Genomic DNA, 22,046 nt, shown 5'->3' with positions numbered 1-22,046 from the left:
GAAATGTAGGCACAAAGGCAAAAATAAAAATTAGAAAGTCCACTGTCAGAATTTGTAACTCTTGCGTTGTCCTCTGTCTATATGCTTTCCAATTGAAGGTTCATGAGATGCACCTTTGAGCTATTTCAGAGAACTGGTTTGTCATTGGTTGATCTATATTCTCTTGATTGGTGAAGATTCACTTGAACAATTCATGGCAAATTTATAAAAAGTCTAAGAGAAATGTGTTGAAAATATTCTTGACAGTTTATGACAACTAGATAAAGCATTTTGCATTTACCATAATGACTTATACGATGAACTAATGACTTGAGGTTTTGAGGGGTACGACTATATTACAGAGAACTATATAATATGAGCAACATGACAATAGTAAATGATAATGTAGGAAACCGCAGACAAATCCATGTACATAAGCAATTGCATGAATGTACCAAAGCAATCGAAACTTGTTCAAAAGAATGAGAAACTTTTTATGATGTGCACAAGTGACTGATGTGGAGGTTGAAAAAGTATTTTCGACAATTTAATTTCTGATCTAAGAAATGCACCAAAGCCACTGAGAAAACTGTAAGCTGACTTTGGCCCTTTTATCTATCCATCGAAGGTTCTGATTGGTGTGTGATAAAGTTTGACTACTGTTTCCACTTGGGTGGGCTAATTGAGCTCAAACAATATTGAATGCTAGTGCTCTCCTAATGACCACATGGTGTAAGCACTAAGAAATGTAGGGATTTGTGTGTCGAGTTTTGCAGTAACAGTTCACCAAATCTGACTCCTGTGTTAAAGCAGGGGAGCAGTGTTTATAGTTGAGGGAAATGGGTGTGCTGTTTTAAAAATGGTGTTAGGGTTTTGAAATTTTAGTTCAAAAGCCTGGTTATAGTGTTTCAGCAATCGAGAAAAACTGTAATCGTGACAATAAGAATGTCACTAAGAAATCATTTAAAACCACAGTTTTGTAGCCTGGTTTTAAAACTTGAATGTTCAATCTATCCTTACCACTGTTGAGAAAGGGCCAATATCCTATGTTTTTCTAGGGGGACTGTCTGTGCAACTACTATGCACATTACTCTAGCAAATCACACTTAAAAAAGCTCCTGGCAATGAGACTGACACAAAGAAATTACGACTTTTATACGCCAGTTCTGTCAAGAATATTGTAGAATCTATTGAGGCTACGTCTTAGGCAATAATTGCCCTCTGCTGGTAAAAATACAAAATACACTATAACTTTTTTTTTTTACAACGTCACACTAACCGGCAATATCCAAAACGCTACTGTATTATATGGTGACAACTACCACAAGTGTATATATAGGCAAATGTATCCTGCAGATTTACACTGTGAATTACAATGAAAGACACTTTCTCACATGGTGGGAAAGGCCCAAATGGTTCCTACATCTCTTTCATCCAAGCAAGCACCCATCTAAGAACATGCTAACACAGCAAGAGTATAGTGGCGTTTATATTTGAGTAGCACTAAATAAATGTATTACTAAAGGTACAGTTAGTTTTGTGCACACAGCTGCAATCTTTAATCCTGCCTATAAATCCCTGTTATAACCATCTTGACTTTTAATTTTTGCCATGAAAACATGTGGGACAAATTATTCATCAACTGTTTCATCACTTAGGTGGTGATGGTTGTTAGAAAGGATAAAAATAAGGTTTTACTGTTATACTGATCTAATTAAGTCAAAGTTAATCTTGCTTTCTATTTTTTTAGTTACTATTGACATGCATACTGCATGTATGGCAGCAGGTTAGAATAATTCAAATTCAGTGGTGACTGTCAAATTATTATGTTTTGTTCTAGTTTGAACCTCATAAGGGTAAAGTTTCACACTATTACTACAGTCACTTTAGGATGAGGTGGACAAAAGCAGAAAGAGGGGTGGGGCACAACTTATAGTCAATGGAACAATTTGTACCAAGACAAAAGTAAACAGTTTTTGGTTGTTAATTTCACCCCTCACAGTATAAAGCATTGAATTAGTAAAATATTTATTAAAACTAATGGAAGTGTGCAACTGAATTGTTTCCTTCATTGTGTGTTTTCTACAGGCTAGTTTTGCAAGTAAATTGGAGACAGAAAAGATCTTACTTCCAGAGTCCAGACTGCAGTAATTTAGCAAATCACAACCTACGCAAGCTTTATATAGGTCACACATAACACGACCAAATCATTCAGCCGTTATACGCAACGATAAGAATTATGATAACGCTGTGAATTGTTTTGCATTCCCCGCACTGAGTGAAAGGACATGGATTGAATCTCGCGATAAGTACAACCTTCCATCTTGCCACGTTCCAGTGCTGCTAGAAACAAACAGGCAAGAACTGGGCGGTCTTACCTCGCAGGTATCCACACGATTGAATAAGTCATCGGCCACTGCTCAATGATTGGGTGACATTTTCATTTGCCCCGCCCACAACGGCTTTGTCTGGACAGTATTGGTCGAATGTTCAGTCACTCAAAAGGGGGACGGGCTTCTATGGGCCTCGGTGTATGAAGGCGTAGAGATTTGATTTTTGCAGGGCATCAGTACCAGAGCTGAGACTGGAATTACAGTCAATTTATTTGTTACAGAACAAGAAACGCCGAAGAACTTTCACTTGCAATGGCTAAGAAAAATGCAAAGGGACCAGTCAAAAAAGGTGTGTATGTTTACATTTCGTCGTCAAACATACATGCATTTCTGCGAAGGCCTGAAAGTTAATCGTGCGGCAAGATTGATTTTTCTTCATCTAATTTAAATGCCATGTGTAGAAATTATAAACAAGTAAAATAATAAGAATGAGCCCAATGGATTGATATGTAAACTACGTTGCTTGTGTTACACTGTATTGTAACCACAAACGGTTCTTGAATCGTTGCTACATTTGAGCGAGTAAGAACTTTTCTGTCCGAAAAAGGGGTGTATTAAATCCCCTGAACGTCTCTATGCACTTGGAAAACTGGACGAAGTGGTTGCATAACTTCTGCATGCTTTTAGTCTTACTTGCACGAGTGCCACGAGGCCTAGTTTATCGTACTGTTTGTTTATTCCGATAGCAGCAAATGACCTATATATTCAGATAAATGTTTGGACATCGCTGGAGCCAGAGTTGCCCCAGTGCGAGCTCTTAAATGCTCACGTGTCAATATTGGGAGAGCGTGGGAGGGGTTACACGTGGCCTCTGGGGTCCCATGTCCCCACACACTCTGTAATTAAAATGAAAGCCTGCCACACTGCAGGACCCCACTGCTGGTTGACAACGTCCGGGCGCTGTGTTTCGCTATCTAGCTATTATTATTGACTTTAGTAACTGCGGATTATTATGTAAGAGTGGTTGATTAACTATCGGACTGTTAGGAGTATATGAATCTCTACAGTGAAATTTTAGACACTGGTGTATATATTTATCATATGTGGTGATTTTAAACTGTAAAAAGGTTCATATTAACACAGAAACTGTGTGAAATGTAGCCATAAAAACCTTTAAATAGGTTAACTGTAAGTTTAGATTAAAATATGTATTTAGAGGAAAGTATATGCAGTTATACTGTAGAATTATTTTCATTTTTATTTTTATTTTTTGCATCTAGTATTTTGTGTGTTACGTTCTTTATCAGGGCCTCTGTGCACTTTCTATTTATGCTTGTTAGCTACTGTTCATGGTAAAGCCTGTTTTGTTCATGGGAAAAGCTTAATTCATCATGTGGCCACCTTTATTTTAAAACCTGAATTATTATGGTGGTTATCTCTATATTTAGAGCCAATAAAGCAGAGGGAACTTTTCAGCTGCACAGAATAACATGCTGAGTGCCACAGAAATGGTAAAGAAATGACAGTCTGTCATGATTTTGTTTTTTATTTTTCTCAAGCATGTTCTGTTCAAATGACCTTGCATGTTTGTTTTTCCAAGGGCATTTAATCCAATGCAATTCTCTGATATATGTGGTTGTGCAGAAAATATTTTATTTGATTTTGGTAAATGCAGAGTGAACATTTCTCACAATATTAAATTTATTGTTTCATGCATAGTGAAGAATGCATTTGTGTCTGTTTAACAAGCAACACTATTCAGTCCAGATTTTCTTATGAATGCCAATAATGTTTATATATGTAATGCATTTGAACTCCTGATGTGACATCAGACAACTCACTGGACTTTTAAACCAATATATGATCTATTGTTCTAAAGCAGCGTTAGCTTGCTGGTCATTCAAGATTCCAGTCAGGGGGGTATATGCTGATAAGATCACATAAGGGGTTAATGTCCAGGGTTTGTTCCTCTGACCAGACAGGAACTGCTTGCTTTACACAGTGGGTTGTGTAGGTACGACTGAAGAAGAGAGGCTAAGTCAAGGCACACATTCCACTACAATGTTATGCAAGCTAGATGATGAACATTGTGTACCACAAAGGCATAGTCTGAGCAACGACAAAAGCAGTGCATGAGCTACAAAAAGTGTTTGAAGCACTGCTTTTCATAGCAGGTATAAATGGGGGAGGGGAAGACGTTGATTAGATCACAATGGCAGCCATTTGACTATGTGTAGATTTAGAGACGAGTTAAGTGTGTGTGTCTAGAGGGGTGTGTTTCCAAACTTTGCATGCAGCTTTGATAGCTAAAAGATTCAGATCCACATCAATGCGGTTTTAAATATTAAAAGTAAAAGATTTTGGGCTTTGGTTGCATTAAATGTATGTAAGTGTATATGTAAGTAATTAATCCTTTAAAAAAAAAATATTTTAGCAAACATGCTGATCAAAATATTAAGCAAAATAACTGTTCTCATAATTGAAAATATAAGAAATGTTTCCTGAGCACCAAATCAGCATATTTAGCTGAGTAAAGAAAACTGAGCTTTGCCATCACAGGAATAAATGTAATTTTAAAATGTATTAAAAGAAACCAGTTATTTTAAACTGTTATGATATTTCACATATAACTGTTTTGACTCTATTTTGATCAAATAAATGCAGCCCTAGTGAGCACGAAATATGAGAGCTCTTTAGAGTAAGTGATATTCTTGATGAGGATGGCGGGTTACGTAAGTACATCATGGTTTTACTTTGCTTATAATGTTAGTTTGATGGAGGTTTTTCTGTTTTAGCTAAATGGCTAGTTTGGAGAAGCGGGAAGCCACCACTAACATGTTTATTATTTCACCAAGAAACTCGGGAGACCGGTCCTTGTATGGAAAAGAAATGGCTCTGTGGCAGGAGATTCACTTGCCAGGATTGAAATGCTATGCCTGGAGGCTGGAAAACACCTTCCAAAGTTTGATTTGCATGTTATTAAAAGGCATGTGTGTGGCGAAGCAGTGTATCCTCCAGTGTGTGCTACTCTTTTAAGTATAGTAATTTTTGATGATCAGCCTTTTCAGCTTTCATATGTGACTAAGAACAGCAGGATGGAGTGGGATTTGCCTCTACCCTTTCGTATGAGTGCTTGAGATTTTCTGGCTTTCGAGTGGACAGTTCTAAAAATAATCCATTTGCTGGTCGAGTTCCATATTAAGTTCCGGCTCAATTCACAAGGAACAAAAAGGCAGGAGACCTGCTGTTGTACAGGGGGTAGGATTGGGGTGAAAGACGCTCTCTTCTTCCTAACATTGCTTGGAGGAATGGGGGAGCCGAATGCAGAGGTCAAGGTGGTGAACGAAGAACCTGGTATAGTACTTTTATGATTTGGAATAACCTCTTATGACGAGAGATGACATTTATTAAATCATGGGGGTGTGAGAGAGAGCCTTAACATTTGAAAATGAATGTAATCATATTTAATACTTTATTTTTATGGTACATTTGTATTTTGTGTATATGAGCTGCAAAAATTAGATAATGTTTTTGGGAGATAAAAAATGTACCTTAAAAATTTATTATAAAGTTTTGTTGTGCAATCAGTTTATATATGCACCTGTACAAACTATAAAAAGATAATTTCTTTTGTCGTAATACTTTAGTGTTGTTATTGCTCTCTGTATATCTGTTACTAACGTTGCGTGTGTGCATGAACAAATGTGTTGTTTGACCTAGCAGGACGTAGCGGACAAAACACCTGTTCATTCTTCCTACTAGAGCTCTGAATGCAGATGTATTTATACCGCGGTTCCATGAGGAGTGTCAACAGACCTCAGAATAACTGCACTTTTTTAGGCTTTTGTCACCTTGTGATTACTGTAGATGTGATTTCATGTGGAATATTGGAACATCTTAGAGGGAATATTTAATCTGAACCAGAAATCCCTTGGATCTTATACATTTGAATATAGAAAGAATTGATTGGTCTCCAGTATTTTTTTCAGCTTCAAGCTAATGTTACAGAGTCTATTAACTAGTGGCCTTGAGTGTATACTTGTGTGAACCGTAATACTAAAGGACTAATCTCACTTTCAAAGTCATGGTTTAATTTTGAGCATGCATTTCTTGTTCACATGAGAGTTTTGCTGTGCTGCATTGATTTGATTTTTTTTTTAATGAAAATGTTTTATATTTATAAACTCTTTGTATTTCTTTCTGGCATTGTATATACTCTGATTATTTTATCCTTCAGAGGCCAAGCCACAGCAGGCACATAAAAATGGAAAGAAGGCCGAGGTTGGAGGAGGAACCTCGTTTTTCACCTGGTTCATGGTTTTGGCTCTCTTGGGCGTCTGGACGTCTGTAGCCGTGGTGTATTTTGACCTTGTTGACTATCAAGGTGTAATTGGTGAGTCTTTGGTTTCTATTATTTTATTATAAATGGTTGTAGTTTTAAAAATACATATTGCATAAATGTTATATGTAATTTTTTTTGTAAATTAATTTGCATGCAGCCAAAGCAAAGGACTTGCGCTATAATCTTTCAGAGGTATTACAAGGTATGACATCAGAACCAGTGAATAGAATCACCACCATAAACCTCATTTCTTTGATCCTCTCATTTTCAGTTACAGTTAAAGTAGGGAAGTGAAATTGATTGTTAGAACCATTTTAGTGTCATTTCTCATACTTTAATATAAACGCACACTACATTTATATAAATGTACACTAAAAGTTTGGGGTCAGTGAGATGTTTTGAAAGAAATAAATTGCATGCATTAAATTGATCTAAAGTGACAGTAAAGACACTTATAGATTTCTGAAGGATCGTGTAACACTGAAGACTGGAGTAATGATGCTAATAATTCTGCTTAAATTACATTAAAATAGAAACCAGTAGTTTTACATTGTAGTAATAATAATAGTTCACAATTGTACTGTTTTTTTACTGCATTTATTTATTTAAAATACAGCCTCGGTGTGCATAAGACACTTCTTTCAAAAACTTAAAAAAACTGACACCAAAACTTTTGGACTGTAGTGTATTTTATAATTATTTGAATTTGATAAAATGTTAATGTAAGGATGTTTATTAATGACTTGTTGTTATAATGTGTTACCGTGCAGGTTTATTTGTTACAGAATTATATCAAACTTTGAACTAAGAAATGTCTTTAATCTTATTTTAAATAACACAGGTAAGAGCAATTTAATAGCGCTATTTGTAGGACCTTTAGTTTCATATATGGGACAATGAATTATTCACAACCCATGTCAAATGACTAAATGAGGTTCACTTTACTTTACTAGGTAAACTCGTGTCCTATGATGCTGATGGTGATGGAGACTTTGATGTTGAAGATGCTAAAGTACTACTAGGCAAGTGCAGTGATTTTTCAATGAAATTTTTACCAGATGATGTTTTGCATGACTGACTTTGGTTCACTTTTGTGCAGTTTTGAATTAAATCAGATAGATGCACGTGCATGGTATTTCCATCGTTTTGTTCAAACAACATACCATTTTGGAGAAGAAGTGATGAGAGGTTATTGCCTTTTTGCTTGAGTTTGTAAATTAGACCAACTTGCCAGAGTTACATTTAAGGCAAAGTCATGTTGTAAGGAGAGAAAATAAAGAGATTTATTTTCTCATTTGGCATGTAGTTCAACTGATTTCACAAGTAACTGAGCCGTATCAAAAACAGCCCCATTAGTCCTTCCCATGCATGCCCCCTTTCTCCTTTACTTCATCTTACGCTTTAATAGCATCTTTACCCACTTTTTCATAGCACTGAATCCTTATCTACTAAACCTTGCAAACCAACACCACCCTCTCTATTTTCTTGCTCTCCCACTGTTCTCTCTTTCCCTCTCTTTCTCTTTTTCCTTATTCTCCCATTTGCATAGGGCTGACCAAAGATGGCAGCAAAGAAAACTCAGACTCCCTTGAGGAAGTCCTCGATATTTTAGCGGAAGAGGGCACTGATTGGTTTCAAGGTTTCTTCACCTTCCTATATGACATTATGAGTCCTTTTGAAACGCTAGAGGATGAAGAAACCGAGGCAGCAGCGGAGGATGTTGCTGGCGCGTCACAGACTGAAGGGGTTCAGGGCCAAAAGACATGCGTTATTTTAGGCCTTCAAAACCAATAGTCATGTTTTCTACCGCAATTGTGACAGAAGCACTTTATTAGAGGAGGACATGCTCCTTTGACGACTTCATTCTGTTCCTAACACTTGAAGAAATAATTTGTTGGGAAGATCGCCAACAGTCACTTTGGGTCCTGTGAACACTTGATGTCATTATGAACATTTACATATTTGTAAATATTGAACTTGTGTAGATTATGCTTCATTGCAGCTCTTTTGCAACGGCTGTTTCCAGCTACTAATACTCTATTTACCTTTTTGCATATGAACTTAGTGCTGTAAGTTGAACATATCACCTTTGCTGCATGCCTCAGTTCCCTTATATCATGAACAACAGTATGTATTTCTATTTGAGTCTTGCAATTTAACACTGTACATGTGACATTGTTTATAATCTGATTATCATGATCATTTCTCTTTGTCTTTAGGATCTGAATAGTTTATTTTGAGCCGTTTAATATTACATTAATTGCATTTTGGGGTGATTTGCATCCTCAGCAACTCGGCGAAGATGGATCTTTCTGTGTTTTATATTTCCTTTTTAAACTTTATTTACAGAATAGGCAGTTTTATATGACATTGTCAGTTGTTAAGTTGTTTTTGTTTCTTTATTGTCATGTGAGTTGCCTTTGCTCTCCTCCATAAGAGATTTAGAGAACAATGATAGCTTAGATATACAGTATGAATATATCCCTCCCTTCTTGCAGTATTACCTCAATTAACAAAATTCAGCTATGGTCTAAAGGGATGTGTAGCTGATTTAAGGGTTAGTTCACCCAAAAATGAAAATTCTGTCATTAATTACTCGCCCTCATGTCGTTCCAAACCCGTAAGACCTTTGTTCATCTATACAAATTAAGATATTTTTGATCAAATCCGAGAGCTCTCAGACTCTCCATAGACGGCAACACAACTGCAGTGTTCCCAGGTTCAGAAACGTAGCAAGGACATCGATAAACTAGTCCATGTGACATTAGGGTTTCAACCTTAATTTTACGAAGCTATGGGAAATACTTTTTGTGCACAAAGATAAAAAAGCATTTACATGAAGCGGAAGCAAGCGCATGTGTCGTGATGCTTTTTCAACAATGGTGGTGCGCTACTGCAGACAGGCTGAGGAGGAGACGAATTGTTGAATAAAGTCAGAATTTTTTTTTCTTTGCGCACACAAAGTTGTAGCTTTGTAAAATTATGGTTGAACCCCTGATGTCACATGGACTAGTTTATCGATGTCCTTGCTACGTTTCTGGACCTGGGAACACTGCAGTTGTGTTGCCGTTTATGGAGAGTCTGAGAGCTCTCGGATTTAGTCAGAAATATCTTAATTTGTGTTCCGAAGATGAACGAATGTCTTGCGGGTTTGGAACAACATGAGGGTGAGTAACTGATGACTGAATTTTCATTTTTGGGTGAACTATCCCTTTAATCAATGGTTGTCAGTTCAGGAACTTCATCAGTTCATCAGCCAAGAACTAGTTCAGTGGCGTGTGTAGGAAACGTCTCCTGAACCCCAGAGTTCTGTAACCGTCAACAAGCAGTTCCTACCTGCCAATCTAAAGCACCTGAAATGGTGTGCCTGTTAAGTAATACAGTGTTTATATGGCTCCTGTAATACTAAGGGAATTAAGAGGGCTATGAATATGAATGTTAAATATTTTGTATGCAAAAGATGCCGTATGCAGGAATTATTTACAAAATGGCTGTTTTTGTGTCTGGAAGTGTATTAGTGTGTAGAATTAGAAATTTAGCTTAGATTGAAAAAAAGCCGTCATTGTCTTTAATACCACTTATATCACAATTATACCTTCAAATATGTCAAATACAGTTTAGGTGTTTATTTTGGTAAACTAACAATTCAGATCTTTTGGTTGAATTATTTTGCAATTGTTGCCATGTGTCAATTGTTTTGGCTTTTTAGTTGTTAATAAGATTGCTTATCCTCAAATGGTGTACAAAAAGCCACTGCTTGCAGATAGTGATTTTATAACTTTTGTTTTGTTGTTCTTCTAAATCAAATCAAAATTGTTAGACATCAACCATTACAATGTTTGCAGAGCGTTGCGTTTGATGACTCAAACAATAGATTAAGGCCAGACATGGGTGAATGGGCTGTATACTCTCTAACATCATTAGTGTCAAAGAAATGTATGAAGAAGACCTCAACGGCAGGACTTAGGCTTACATTGTACAACTGTTTTAAGTAGCAGTCACTGACTTTATTTGTCTATCTCATTTAAACTAGATGAAAAGAAAGAGGTTTCCAGGAGAAAAGGAGGTATTTTGCACATTTGTTCTGAGTGCATGTAGCAGACCTAGCCTCTGGTGTGGTTTGGGATCTTGGAATGCGTTTACTTGATCAACTTGTTTCTGTTTGCATGACTAAGCTGACATGACGCTACATATAATTTTTCTGTTTAACCATGGAGTGTTTAACAATACCACCTTTTGTAGTTGGCATTTTGAGTCTGCATGGACAATGATGACTTGACAAAGATCTACATGTACATGTAAGTCTTGCATATACTTTTTCCAGGCTATTTGCAAATAATATTAGGGAATTGTGGACTTGTTATAAACATCCTAAATGCATAATCTTCTAATAGAATGTGTACAGTAGTGATTCTCAACCTGGGAGCCAGGGCTGTCTAGGAAGACATTGCAGACTTCGAGCCACAGGATGATTTAAATAAAAAAAAAAATTTTTTTTCTTAATTTAGCCACACATTTATTGAAGCACATACAGTACAATAACATGAATTTTGGTCAATTTATTTAATATATCAAGACTTACGGTTTCTGTTACTTTTTTTTTTTAAATGAACAGCTTTGTCATAATTACAGCAGAAATACATGAAATATTTTAGCATATATGGTGGACCTTTGAATATTCTGTTGGACAATTGGGGGGCTGTCAAGTTAAACAAGTTGAGAACCACTGGTGTGGAGGATATCACAAACATACTCCCACTAATGAGGGAGTTCTGATGTGAAATGATTTGCATCATTACAATTAATTGTGTTGTGGCTTGAGGTGTGTGTGCAGTGATGAGATTTAGTTACCGTGATTACATCATCAAACAAAGTCTCTCCCCAGAGCTTTCCCACGCCAAAGATGTTGGGTTGAAGCTAAGGGAAGCTCTGAAACAGCAGCTCACCATCATCCACGAGAGAGTGGAGGCTAGGAAGATAGCTAAATTGGCACTGGCGGAAGTGAGGAACATCCTAGCCAAAGAGGAGGAAGAGAGGGCCTTGAACCATATCAGGGAGGAGTCGGAAGCCAAGGCCTGGGAGAGAGCTGAGGCTCGGCTGAAAGAGGAGGGGGAGAGAATAGAGAAAGAGGATGTGGAAAAGGCCATGGAAAGAATTAGAAAGGAGAAGGAGGAAAGAGAGAAAATGGCAGAAGTTGAAGAAGCAAAGAAGACTAAGAAGGTGGAAAAAGATGAGGTGAAGGAAAAGCCAGAGGCTGAAAAGAAATCTCATGAGAAACCCGTTGTTGATGACGATGTTAAAAAGATTGAGAAAAATGGAAAAGGCAAAGAATCCAAGAAGGCTGCAGCTAAAAAGAAACCGTAAGGCAGCACATTAGCTACTGTTAGATCTTTTTGTCTTTTGTGTAATTTGCTAACATCTGGCTGAATTTGATCTCAGGCCATTGTGAGTCTCCAGAGACCACCCCTTATAGACCGAAAGCAAGACCTTTTGCCTGTGTGAGAGATAATCAGTGATGTTAATCAGAACATTCAGATTAGTAGAAGCAAAAGCAGAACAAGGTGCTATGTGCTGATCGTCATGTGGAAGTTCTTTTGATTTCTCTTAAAAAATGTCTGTTTTGTTTGAGGGTAGGATTTTGGTTTACTCTTACAAAATACTAGCTTTAGTGTGAGATTTCAACATTGATGTTCCTCTGATTTTGTTTATTTTATAATAAATACAACAGGTAGTGATACTTTAAGAGCGAACGTTCTTGTGTTATCAATAAACTATATGAATCACTTGCTTTGTTTTATCGTGCCTTGAGTGTTTTTCTTTTCAGTGTTGATTTAATACAAGAAAACAAACAGTTGTATTAAAACTGGACAAGGATACATGTCTGTTCACTAATAATATCTATAAACCTTTCCTTTTACCTCTCCTCTGTTTTCCTATTGGTTTCGAATCTCAAACACATACCTTTGTGCCTGTAAAACAAAGGACAGAAAAAGCTCTAGTGCAAAAGTAAACCAAAGGTCATAAGGTTGCTATGGGAATCCTTTTTTGAAAGTGTAATGCTCTTCATAGCGGGCTTGTTTCATGTGACTGTATTCTACACTTGCCTCATGTATGCACATCCACATGTAAAATCCTCAGGGCTGAAAGATAAATCCACCGTTGAGACCAGTGAATCAGTTGAGGGAACCCCTGCTGAACCCGTGGAAGAAGGTAAAGTAGAATCATGCACAGGAGTTTTGTGCAATAAATAAGGGTGCAGTGAGAATTTGTTGATGCCTAGAAATATCTTTGTAGGTCAATCAAATAAGATGCAGGGTTTTATAACACAAATAGACATTTAATGTTATAATAGTCAGCAAAGTAAATGGACAAGTTACAGATGAAATTGCCAGACCCTGAAATAAATAAATGCATTTTTTTTTTATTTGTCATCAAACCTATATTTTTAGTACAAAAGTATATGCAAAAAAAATAAGATTAATATAAGCATTAAACATTGTTGATTAAGTTGACCTTATCTAGTGGATCATTAAATATTAGGTGTTCATAAGGACGGTGTTCTGTGTGTATGTATATATATGTACTACCTGTGTACTAAGTAGAAATCATTCTGATGGACACTTTTATAACTGAAATGCCTGCCAGCGATGAACGAGTCTTGCCACATACCACAAAAGTTCTTGCATAACATGACATGAGAGTAATCGCATTGACCTGTAATGGAAGACTTGTATAATTGAGCTTCAAATCTTAGTAAATAATTTTTGTACAAGTGTGTTTTAGGACAGATAAATAAAGCTTTCAAAAACGGACTGTTTTCCTTCAAACTAAGTTTATTAGTTTTGTTTCTTAATCAGCTCCTGAATCTATCGTGGAGGAAGAAATCCAGGCCACTAAAGTTGCCGAAGCAGCTCGGCCACCACCGGGTACAGCTTTTATGATGTTCTTTGAAATTACAATGTGCAATTGTTGCTATTTCTTTACTCGCACATATGTATGCATGTATGTGTATATACTACAAAAGGATCCAGTATAATGCGACCTAACCACTGAATTGGCGCATTCACAAAGTTCTACACATCACATATATTGGCACCTACAAATAAGAGCATAGTAGAATATTTAATAGATTAATAGACTAAAATAGTTTTTTTCCCCGTGCAGAACCAGAGACTGTGGAAGAGGAGGCTTTTCCTGTGGAAGAAGAACCTCTGGAAGAAGATGAAGAGCCCACTGCTGTAGAAGATGAAGTAGCTGAGGAGGAACCAGAGGTTGAAGAGGAGCAAGAAGTTCCTGAGGAAGAACCAGAAGTCGTGGAGGAAGAGCCTGAGGTTACAGAGACTGTTGCAGTTGAGGAAGAGGCTTTTGAGGAGGCAGTGGAAGAGCCTGCAAAAGAGGAAGAGGTCATACCAGTTGAAGAACTGGTTGAGGAAGTTGCTCCTGTGGAAGAAGCAGTAGAGGAGGCTGCACCAGTAGAAGAAGCAGTTGAGGAAGTGTTGGAGGAAGAAGCTGCATCAGTAGAAGAAGTAGTAGAAGATGCACCACTGGAAGAGGAAGTAGAAGAAGTAGTTGAAGAGGCTGCACCGGTGGAAGAAGCATTGGAGGAAGAGGCTGCAGCAGTGGAAGAGACAATAGAAGTAGTAGTAGAAGAGGATGCACCAGTGGAAGAAACAGTAGAGGAAGCTGTGGAGGAGGTTGTACCGGCAGAAGAAGCAGTTGAGGAGCTTGAAGCTCTGGAAGAGGTTGTACCGGTAGAAGAAGCAGTTGAGGAGCTTGAAGCTCTGGAAGAGGTTGTACCGGTAGAAGAAGCAGTTGAGGAGCTTGAACCAGTAGAAGAAGCGGCTGAGGAGCTTGTACCAGTAGAAGAAACAGTAGAGGAACCTGAAGAAGTGGAGGATCCTGAAACAACAGAACCAGTGGAAGAAGCAGAAACACCTGAAGAGACAGTTGAGGAATCAATCTCTGTAGAAGAAACTGTAACAGAAGAGGAAGATATAGAGGAAACAGATGAGCCAGTTCAGGAAGATGAGGAAGTACAAGACTCCACATCGGAGGAAACGGAGCTTGATGCAGAGAATATAGAAGAAGAAGAAGAGGGTAATTTTATTTAATTTTTTTTGTTTTGTGTTTGCAAGTTCACTCAGATGGTTATTATACAGCAGCAATAAATAATACCCAAAATGTCTTACATATTAAAATGGTAGAGTAAGTACAATAATGTGGATGCTAACGTTATCCGATAATATCATATACTACACAGAGATAACAGAGGAAGTTATGTTTGCTTTGTTGTGAAATTTGTCTGTCTTATTACAGAGGATGCAACTGCTGAGGAAGAGCAGCCTGAGGAGGACACAGCGGGTTGGTAATTCAATTTTATGGTTATATAAAAGAAATAAAGAATTGGACAATTTCCTGATCTGTACAGAAAGATGTGTTGAGTCATACATTCTGTGCTCAGTGTCTGTTATCTTTGTCTTTATTAACTTATAAATGTGTTTATTCATTTAACAGAGGAAATTAACCAGACAGAAGAACAAATTGAAGTAGAGCCCACAGGTAATCAACATTTGTCCATTGATATTCATTTTCACCATGGTTGAAATTAATTTAAATTTAACTCATTAAGAATGTTTTTCTCATGCAGTTCACTTCTCTCTTTTCTTAGTTTTGCTTTGTATTGTTTCTATATATTTATAGATACTTTTTAGAGTTACTGCTTTTTCTTATATCTTTTATTAATGATTTGTTGGTTATATTTCCATGTCTTTTTATTTTCTGTATTTAAATCTTTACATGTAAAGATGCTAAAATTGTGTGTTCAAGAAAATCTTTTTATGGCAACTTAGTTCTCTCAGTAGCCATATTCATAACCTCACCAACATCTGACAACATATTACCATAAATTGTGCTGCTTAAGCTCAAATGTATAAAAAAAAATCAGTCGAAATCAAGTTAATGCACAGAGTAAATAAGCATTCACAGATGTACAAATGGACTGTCTCTGCCTTATACAGTATCTGCTTCAACTGAAAACAAAACATCATACACCTGGTAAAGTGAAAATGTTGTGTTTTACAGAAACCTAAAACATTAGGCAGTATGTAAGATGCGGAGAGGACCAACACCACATGGCATTCCACTGAAAGTGTGCAGCTGCCAATTCCCACTATGGAGTGTAAAAAAAAGAAAAGAGAACGCTACCATTCCCTTTCGTTTATTTTAATTTTTTGACATTCATGTCTGTTTGTTAATTGATAATGGAGTCTCTTTGTGTACAAGTACACAATTATTTGAATGTTTTGTCAACTTTTGTTTGGTGGTTTGACCCTTTTCCCCTTTCGAATCCCTTTTATGTAATTACAGACAAAGCTTTTTCCCTGTCCTCTAACATAGATGTGAAGTAGCCTTTTTTGAGTGATCATGGATGATAGTTTGGTTGTGGTTTCCTATCTTGTGTACAAACACCTTCGTGTTGCTTTGTTGCTCAGAGATCTTCACATTCTACTCGGCACTGAATTCATCAGTGTTTCTCTCTTCATCAAATCTGACGTTTTGTTTTAATGTGAAGGTACTATGCAAAGCTGCACTGATCTTTCGCCATTTTTACCCTTAGGTTTTGTATTGCATTATGTATTGAGTCAACATTTCCAATACTGCATATCAAGGACAAGTTTATGCTGGCAGGTTAACCAAGATAATTGCTATGTGAACTGTGTATGGAGTGAATGTGCGTGCATGTGCATGTATGAGCGTGTCTATTTGAAAATTTGTGTTTAACTATGCGAAACAATCATTTGAGCCATTTTTCTCACTAGTATGTTTTCATGGTGTTTTCTTCTGTGTTTTCCAGTCACCATTTTAGTACCTCTGTTGATATTTTCCTCAATACTGTAGCTGATATGCTAAGCTCAGAGAACTTGTTTTTGCATTTCACATTTTTAAACTGATTGCCCCCATCCTATTTTTTGATTTCCATTTTTGCCTTTTTCAGTAAGTCCTGTTTCATAGGCTCATGATTTGACAAGCTCTGTTTCAGGTAGACACTCCAGCTGCTGTGCAGTATGCGTATGACAAACAGTGTTGTTTAATTGGGTGTCTTATGTAATAACTGGTGAAGGATGCCCACATCAATATGGAGCAACCTACTCTACACAATGTTTTGTTTTTATAGCAGGGTAAAGGTCTTACCTAGTGCTTTTTGTGGGACATCATAAATCAGTATATGCTTATTAATTTGTCAAATGTCATGCACTGCCTATGTATTGAATTCCCAGTGCATTTATTCTGGCACTTTCAATTGTTGCAGGCACATCTGTAAGAATACAATACAATTTTGTACATTCAAAAAAAGAAAAAAAAAAGACAACTGGTTATTTTGTAACTTTAATATCATAGCAAGTCAAAAGTTGTTTGCATTTACTATTAATATTGTCGTGGTTTTTATTACAACACAATGTAGCTTTCAGCCTTGATGCACAGTTGGTTAAGAAATTGAAAACTTGCTTGATCTTTTGAAGGAAACCCAATCCTGGCTCCTGAATTGTTTCACTGTGGAATATTTTTTTATTTTTTATTTTTTTTAATTGTAATGTTGTTACACTGTGGTTTTGTGGGGCCTGCCAGAATAGATGTTGTTTTTGTGATGGACTTTAGGAAATGCTGCAGATCTCTTCAAAACAATGGTTTCATAACATATACAGGTGGCTGAAATATGCTTTGTAGGATTTGTTTTTCTTTTTCTACAACACTAGAGGGTGTTTTGGACCCCTAACATTTTTGAAGTCAATGTGAATTTTTAAAGTGGTATTAATTTTACAAAGTAACACTTTTTTTTTTCTTTAGGATTTTTAAGGATTTTTTCTTTTATCTAGGATTTGACATTTTATAGTCAAATTGAATGAATTTTATGAAAGTGTTAACTTTTCAAAGCCATATGTGAAAGGTTGGATATAGCAGCCTTAGTACAGGTTGTGCTTCAGACAGCTCATTAGCAGCAATAACACCATTTGTGAAGGGAGCATTTCTTTTTGAAAACCAGATATAAACAGAGGTTTACTCGAGACTTTCTATCCAGAGGTTTACATGAAATCCTGCTGTATAGGCTAACTCATTTTAAGTTATTTAGGACATGCAATTTTAGGGAGTTTTGGGTGACTTTTCACAGATATGTAAACAACTGTAAATGTTTTGAGTGCTGCAATAAAGGTTGGGAACAACAAGATCACATAGTATTCATCCTTTTTGTTTTAGGTTATAAACATCCATTCCAATACAAGTAATACAACAATAAAAAGAAGTAAGAAGACCTTCGTTTCTTTCATAAATTAAAAATTCTTGGATTTTATATATTAAGTTTAATCTGTAAAAAAAAAAACAAAAAAAAAAACGCGGACTGATGAACCTTTATTTTGACACCGAGATGCTGAAAGTACACACTACGCATGCGCTATGTAATTTTATTGGGGAAACTGTAGCCTGTAGGTGCATAACAGAACATTGCCAGGTATAGTATTTATTACCTATTTAGAAAGGGGCGTTGGCATATTTAATTGTTTTCTGAAAATAACCAGACGTTTTAGGGTTAATCTCGTTTGGTGTTCCAAGAACCCGGAAACACAACATTCTGACAGCTTGACTTCATTTCGCCGGTCATTGGTAAGAATTTTGAGTTCTTCTTATTTGTAAAATTTGAACATGTTTAAAATGTCAGCATATATGTGCATTGATCAAAATGCGTTGTTTGCATCAATTTATTTAAAAGATTTGGCGTTACTATAAATGGTCAAATAAGGAAAGGAAACAGATTTGTGCGGCAACATATTACAATTACATAAGAGTGAATTAAGTGTACACCATTTAGGCTATTGTGTAAAAATGCTTTATACTTTATACTGTTCAAAAATTAAGAGTGCCCTTAAGATGCACCTTTATTTGTAATATGTTAAATATGTACAATTATGTAATTCTGTGTAATTAGGATACAAAAAAAGCTAACTGTAAAATTTGCCTCAGCAAGACAGTGAGATGGTGGAAATGACAACAGAGAACTTTTTACTAGCCATCACTGTTAAAAAGGAACTTAATGTAACAGATAATATAATTATTAGATAATAATATCATTCAGGTTATACTGCGATTTTGGTTGAAACTGTAGTTGCCATTGCACGTTTTTCTTAGGGCATTTGGAGGCCTATTTATAGGAAGGACACTATATAAGGAGTGTGTGCAGGGATTAAGGGACTGCCAGCAAAGTGGTAAAAATATGGAATTAATCAGATACATAAACTGCCTCCTCAAGTAAAATAAGGTTTTAGCTTTTATCAGGTGCAACCTGTTACAGCGTACCTGTGGCTGAAGTCTGAACTTGATGACAGTAATATGTTTTTATGTGTGATCAGAAAGAGGGTCCTTACATAAAGGCACAATGCCTGACCTTTGGCAGGACGCCATGGACCATGCTGTGACACTGGCCAGGAAATCAGGAGAGGTGAGATAGCATCATTCTTTTTTAAACAGCTCTTGTAATTTGTGGTAGTTTTTACTAAAACCTTTTCATCTCTATTGTCAGATTGTAAGGGGTGCTTTGCAGAATGACCTGAAGATCATGTGCAAAAGCTCTTCTGTCGACCTGGTCACTAAGACAGACCAGAATGTGGAGCAACTTATTATTACGTCAGTGAAGGAGAAGTTTCCTGAACACAGGTATTTTGTCCTACTTACTAACACAGGGTCAGAAGACCTTTAAACCTTCTTATACACCCAGTATAAGTTCCTAGATAGGGCATATGCTCCTGTGTGTTTCAGCTTCATTGGTGAGGAGTCAGTGGCTGCAGGAGAACCTTGTGTTTTGACTGAAAACCCAACATGGATTGTTGACCCTGTGGATGGGACCACTAACTTTGTGCATGGGTAAAAAGTTTTGACATTTTATTCACTGATACACTGATATTCAGTGTATCAGTGAATAAAATATACTGATGAAATGAAATAAAGGTAAATGCAAAAAGTAAAAATGCTATTAAAAATAATAATAATAATAAAGAAAAAACAATTACATTGAGAATAATGTAATATTCAAATTGCTTAGTTACAAATTAATTTATCAGCTTGACAGTTTTAGTGACATAGTTAATTGAGTCAAAATTTCTTATTCATTTTCACCCATAACTTTATTTTTTTTCTTCCCTAAAACTTTTTACTTTTTTCATGTTTACAGTTTATTTTTTAGGTTTAATTTGGAATTGAATGTGGTTTCAATTTTTTGGACTCCACTGGCATATGTGAGGAATGTTAAATGACTTAAACCCTTAGTGAGACATGGTATAACTAATCAGATACCTGTTTAATTTTCATACATTGAGACTTTTCACTTTTCTAGCATGAGCTATAAAACATATATATGCTTTTCTTTGTACAGATATCCATTTGTTGCTATATCCATTGGCTTTGCTGTCAACAAAATGGTAAGCATCATTTGCTTTCAAATGCACTCTCTTTAATTTTAGAATAACAAAGTGACAGCACTGGTAATAGATCTTTGCGTGGCGAGATGAAATCGGAAACTGCCGCTCTGCTCCCAGTTTGTTTTCTTGCTCATTTATCATGCCTTTGGAAGGTTGGATGTTCATCCAGTGGGAAGAGCATCTGTCAGACTCGTCATTCTTCTGTTGCAGTTAGAGTTCGGTGTGGTTTATAGCTGCATAGAAGACAAGATGTACACGGCTCGAAAAGGGAAGGGCGCATTTTGCAATGGACAGCCGCTGCAAGTGTCAGACCAAAAAGGTAACCGTTCTTCTGAGCATTCCGTGTTTGCTTGTTGGCAATCATTTTAATTCTCTCTAACTGTTTCCACATCATTAACAGAAATTAACCAGTCAATCATCGCTACAGAGTTTGGCTCTAATAGAGACCCTGATGCCGTTGATAAGATTTTCTCTAACATGAGGAAAATCTTATGCCTGCCAGTTCATGGGTATGTGCCAGGTTTCTTTCATACACAGCCTCACTGGAACAGATTTGCCCTTAAATGTAATATCTAATACTATGTACTCTACCATTATACTGTAATGTGCGTCAACAGATATCTCTCGAATATTAATTCAGTTTTCTTTTAAAGGATACGTGGCGTTGGATCTGCTGCCATCAACATGTGCTTGGTAGCATCTGGTTGTGTCGAGGCCTATTATGAGATTGGGATCCACTGTTGGGATGTGGCGGCTGCGGCAGTCATAGTCTCAGAGGCAGGAGGGGTTCTCATGGATGTTGAAGGTAAAGACAGCTCTTTTAAGTTGTTACATCATGTTATTTTAGTAATAGTTAGCTTCTATTTTTATATATTTGAGTTTTTAGTTTAGGTTTTAGTAATGTTATGTGCTTCTGATATTTTTATTAGTTTTTTTCCCTATTATCTTTCATTTATTTTTATTTCAGTCATTTTAGTACTTGACTTTAAACTTATTTTATGTCAGTTAGTTGCCGATGCAACATTTATAAGTTTCTTATTTTATTTCAATTTATTTCAAATGACAATTTTTAATAATTTCAGTTTCAGTTAAGGATAACACTCTTATCCCAATATAATTTCTCCAATTTTGTCAATGGTTTGGTTTTCCAAAATATATTTTAAGAAATTACTTTGTTTTAATGAATTTGAATATGATTCTTGTGTATTAATTTCTTGTGTATCAACTTTTCCAAAAATGTCCTCAGGTGGCCCGATGGATCTGATGTCTAGAAGAGTTTTGGCGGCAAATAACAACATAATTGGAGAAAGAATCGTTAAAGAGATTGAGGCTTTTTCAGCTGTTAGAGACGATGCACCTGTAAACCCTATCAAATAAACCTGGTTTTGAAGAAAAGCTCACATTAGTACATTTGAAATATTTCCATATTTAATTTTTATGTTGTATATGATTTATCTCTCACAATGTTGAAAAATGCATTATAGTTATGTTTAAAGATGTGTGCAAATGGTAAATTACAAATGAAAAACATTTCCCCGCGTTGAGCTACTACAAGTCAATATTCATTGTCATTAAAATGTATTTAAAGCTTTTTACTGGTAATGTTGTATTTTATACACAAGTTCAAGAAACTAGTTAATTATGAATAACTTAAGACACATTCCGCCAGTTTCACAGACAAGGTTTAAGCCTAGTCTTAGACTAAAATGTAAGTCTGAGCTGTTTCAAATGAAAGAAACTTGCACTGACTGATCTTAAAATATATCAGTGCCTTTGTTTTGTCTCAAGATGCACACCAGTAATGTTTTTTTCTGAGGCACGTTTAAAAAAATTACTTAAATGTCCTAATTGAACAATGGCCTAATCCTGGTTTAGGCTAAGCCCTGTCTGTGAAACCAGGCCATTATTTGTCTATTTTTGCTCTGC

General features: G+C 36.2%; 2 protein-coding genes across 13 annotated transcripts; both read left to right on the top strand.

Annotated features, from left to right (window-relative positions):
* The first annotated feature begins 2,475 nt into the window (after nucleotides 1-2,475).
* asph (aspartate beta-hydroxylase) lies at nucleotides 2,476-17,880 on the top strand. 8 transcript variants are annotated; one of them, XM_079378485.1, is made up of 11 exons: nucleotides 2,499-2,661; nucleotides 6,550-6,705; nucleotides 6,812-6,856; nucleotides 7,608-7,676; nucleotides 12,793-12,864; nucleotides 13,512-13,580; nucleotides 13,819-14,396; nucleotides 14,445-14,751; nucleotides 14,971-15,015; nucleotides 15,169-15,213; nucleotides 15,736-17,868. In XM_079378485.1, the coding sequence occupies exons 1-11, from the start codon at nucleotides 2,625-2,627 to the stop codon at nucleotides 15,741-15,743; spliced, it is 1,431 nt and encodes a 476-aa protein (XP_079234611.1). In that variant the 5' UTR covers nucleotides 2,499-2,624; the 3' UTR covers nucleotides 15,744-17,868. The 8 variants fall into 8 exon arrangements, with proteins under 8 accessions (XP_079234608.1, XP_079234612.1, XP_079234614.1 ...); XM_079378489.1 differs by having other exon boundaries at nucleotides 14,971-15,019; XM_079378482.1 differs by having other exon boundaries at nucleotides 2,476-2,661; nucleotides 13,819-14,751; nucleotides 15,736-17,880.
* Nucleotides 17,881-18,075: 195 nt separating this feature from the next.
* On the top strand, nucleotides 18,076-21,711 carry LOC306845599 (inositol monophosphatase 1-like). 5 transcript variants are annotated; one of them, XM_079378492.1, is made up of 10 exons: nucleotides 18,076-18,160; nucleotides 18,262-18,312; nucleotides 19,056-19,144; nucleotides 19,226-19,359; nucleotides 19,462-19,566; nucleotides 20,075-20,120; nucleotides 20,331-20,439; nucleotides 20,521-20,629; nucleotides 20,774-20,925; nucleotides 21,367-21,711. In XM_079378492.1, the coding sequence occupies exons 3-10, from the start codon at nucleotides 19,082-19,084 to the stop codon at nucleotides 21,495-21,497; spliced, it is 849 nt and encodes a 282-aa protein (XP_079234618.1). In that variant the 5' UTR covers nucleotides 18,076-18,160; nucleotides 18,262-18,312; nucleotides 19,056-19,081; the 3' UTR covers nucleotides 21,498-21,711. The 5 variants fall into 5 exon arrangements, with proteins under 5 accessions (XP_079234618.1, XP_079234620.1, XP_079234617.1 ...); XM_079378494.1 differs by having other exon boundaries at nucleotides 18,237-18,312; XM_079378493.1 differs by having other exon boundaries at nucleotides 18,090-18,160; nucleotides 18,228-18,312.
* Nucleotides 21,712-22,046: the final 335 nt, after the last annotated feature.

Source organism: Barbus barbus (assembly GCF_936440315.1).
Source record: "Barbus barbus genome assembly, chromosome: 26".
In the NCBI taxonomy this organism is placed as follows: Eukaryota; Metazoa; Chordata; class Actinopteri; order Cypriniformes; family Cyprinidae; genus Barbus; species Barbus barbus.
Note: the sequence above shows the minus strand (reverse complement) of the source record. Positions and strands in the feature narration are given on the sequence as shown.

Excerpts from the sequence above, each read along its gene's own strand:
- LOC306845599 (XM_079378490.1), top strand. The coding sequence starts at position 19,082 with ATGCCTGACCTTTGGCAGGACGCCATGGACCATGCTGTGACACTGGCC. Across the intron at positions 19,567-20,074 it reads ACCACTAACTTTGTGCATGG|ATATCCATTTGTTGCTATAT; the intron begins GTAAAAAGTTTT and ends TTCTTTGTACAG. Across the intron at positions 20,926-21,366 it reads GGTTCTCATGGATGTTGAAG|GTGGCCCGATGGATCTGATG; the intron begins GTAAAGACAGCT and ends AAATGTCCTCAG.
- asph (XM_079378482.1), top strand. The coding sequence starts at position 2,625 with ATGGCTAAGAAAAATGCAAAGGGACCAGTCAAAAAAG. Across the intron at positions 6,857-7,607 it reads TCTTTCAGAGGTATTACAAG|GTAAACTCGTGTCCTATGAT; the intron begins GTATGACATCAG and ends TTACTTTACTAG. Across the intron at positions 15,016-15,168 it reads GCCTGAGGAGGACACAGCGG|AGGAAATTAACCAGACAGAA; the intron begins GTTGGTAATTCA and ends TTCATTTAACAG.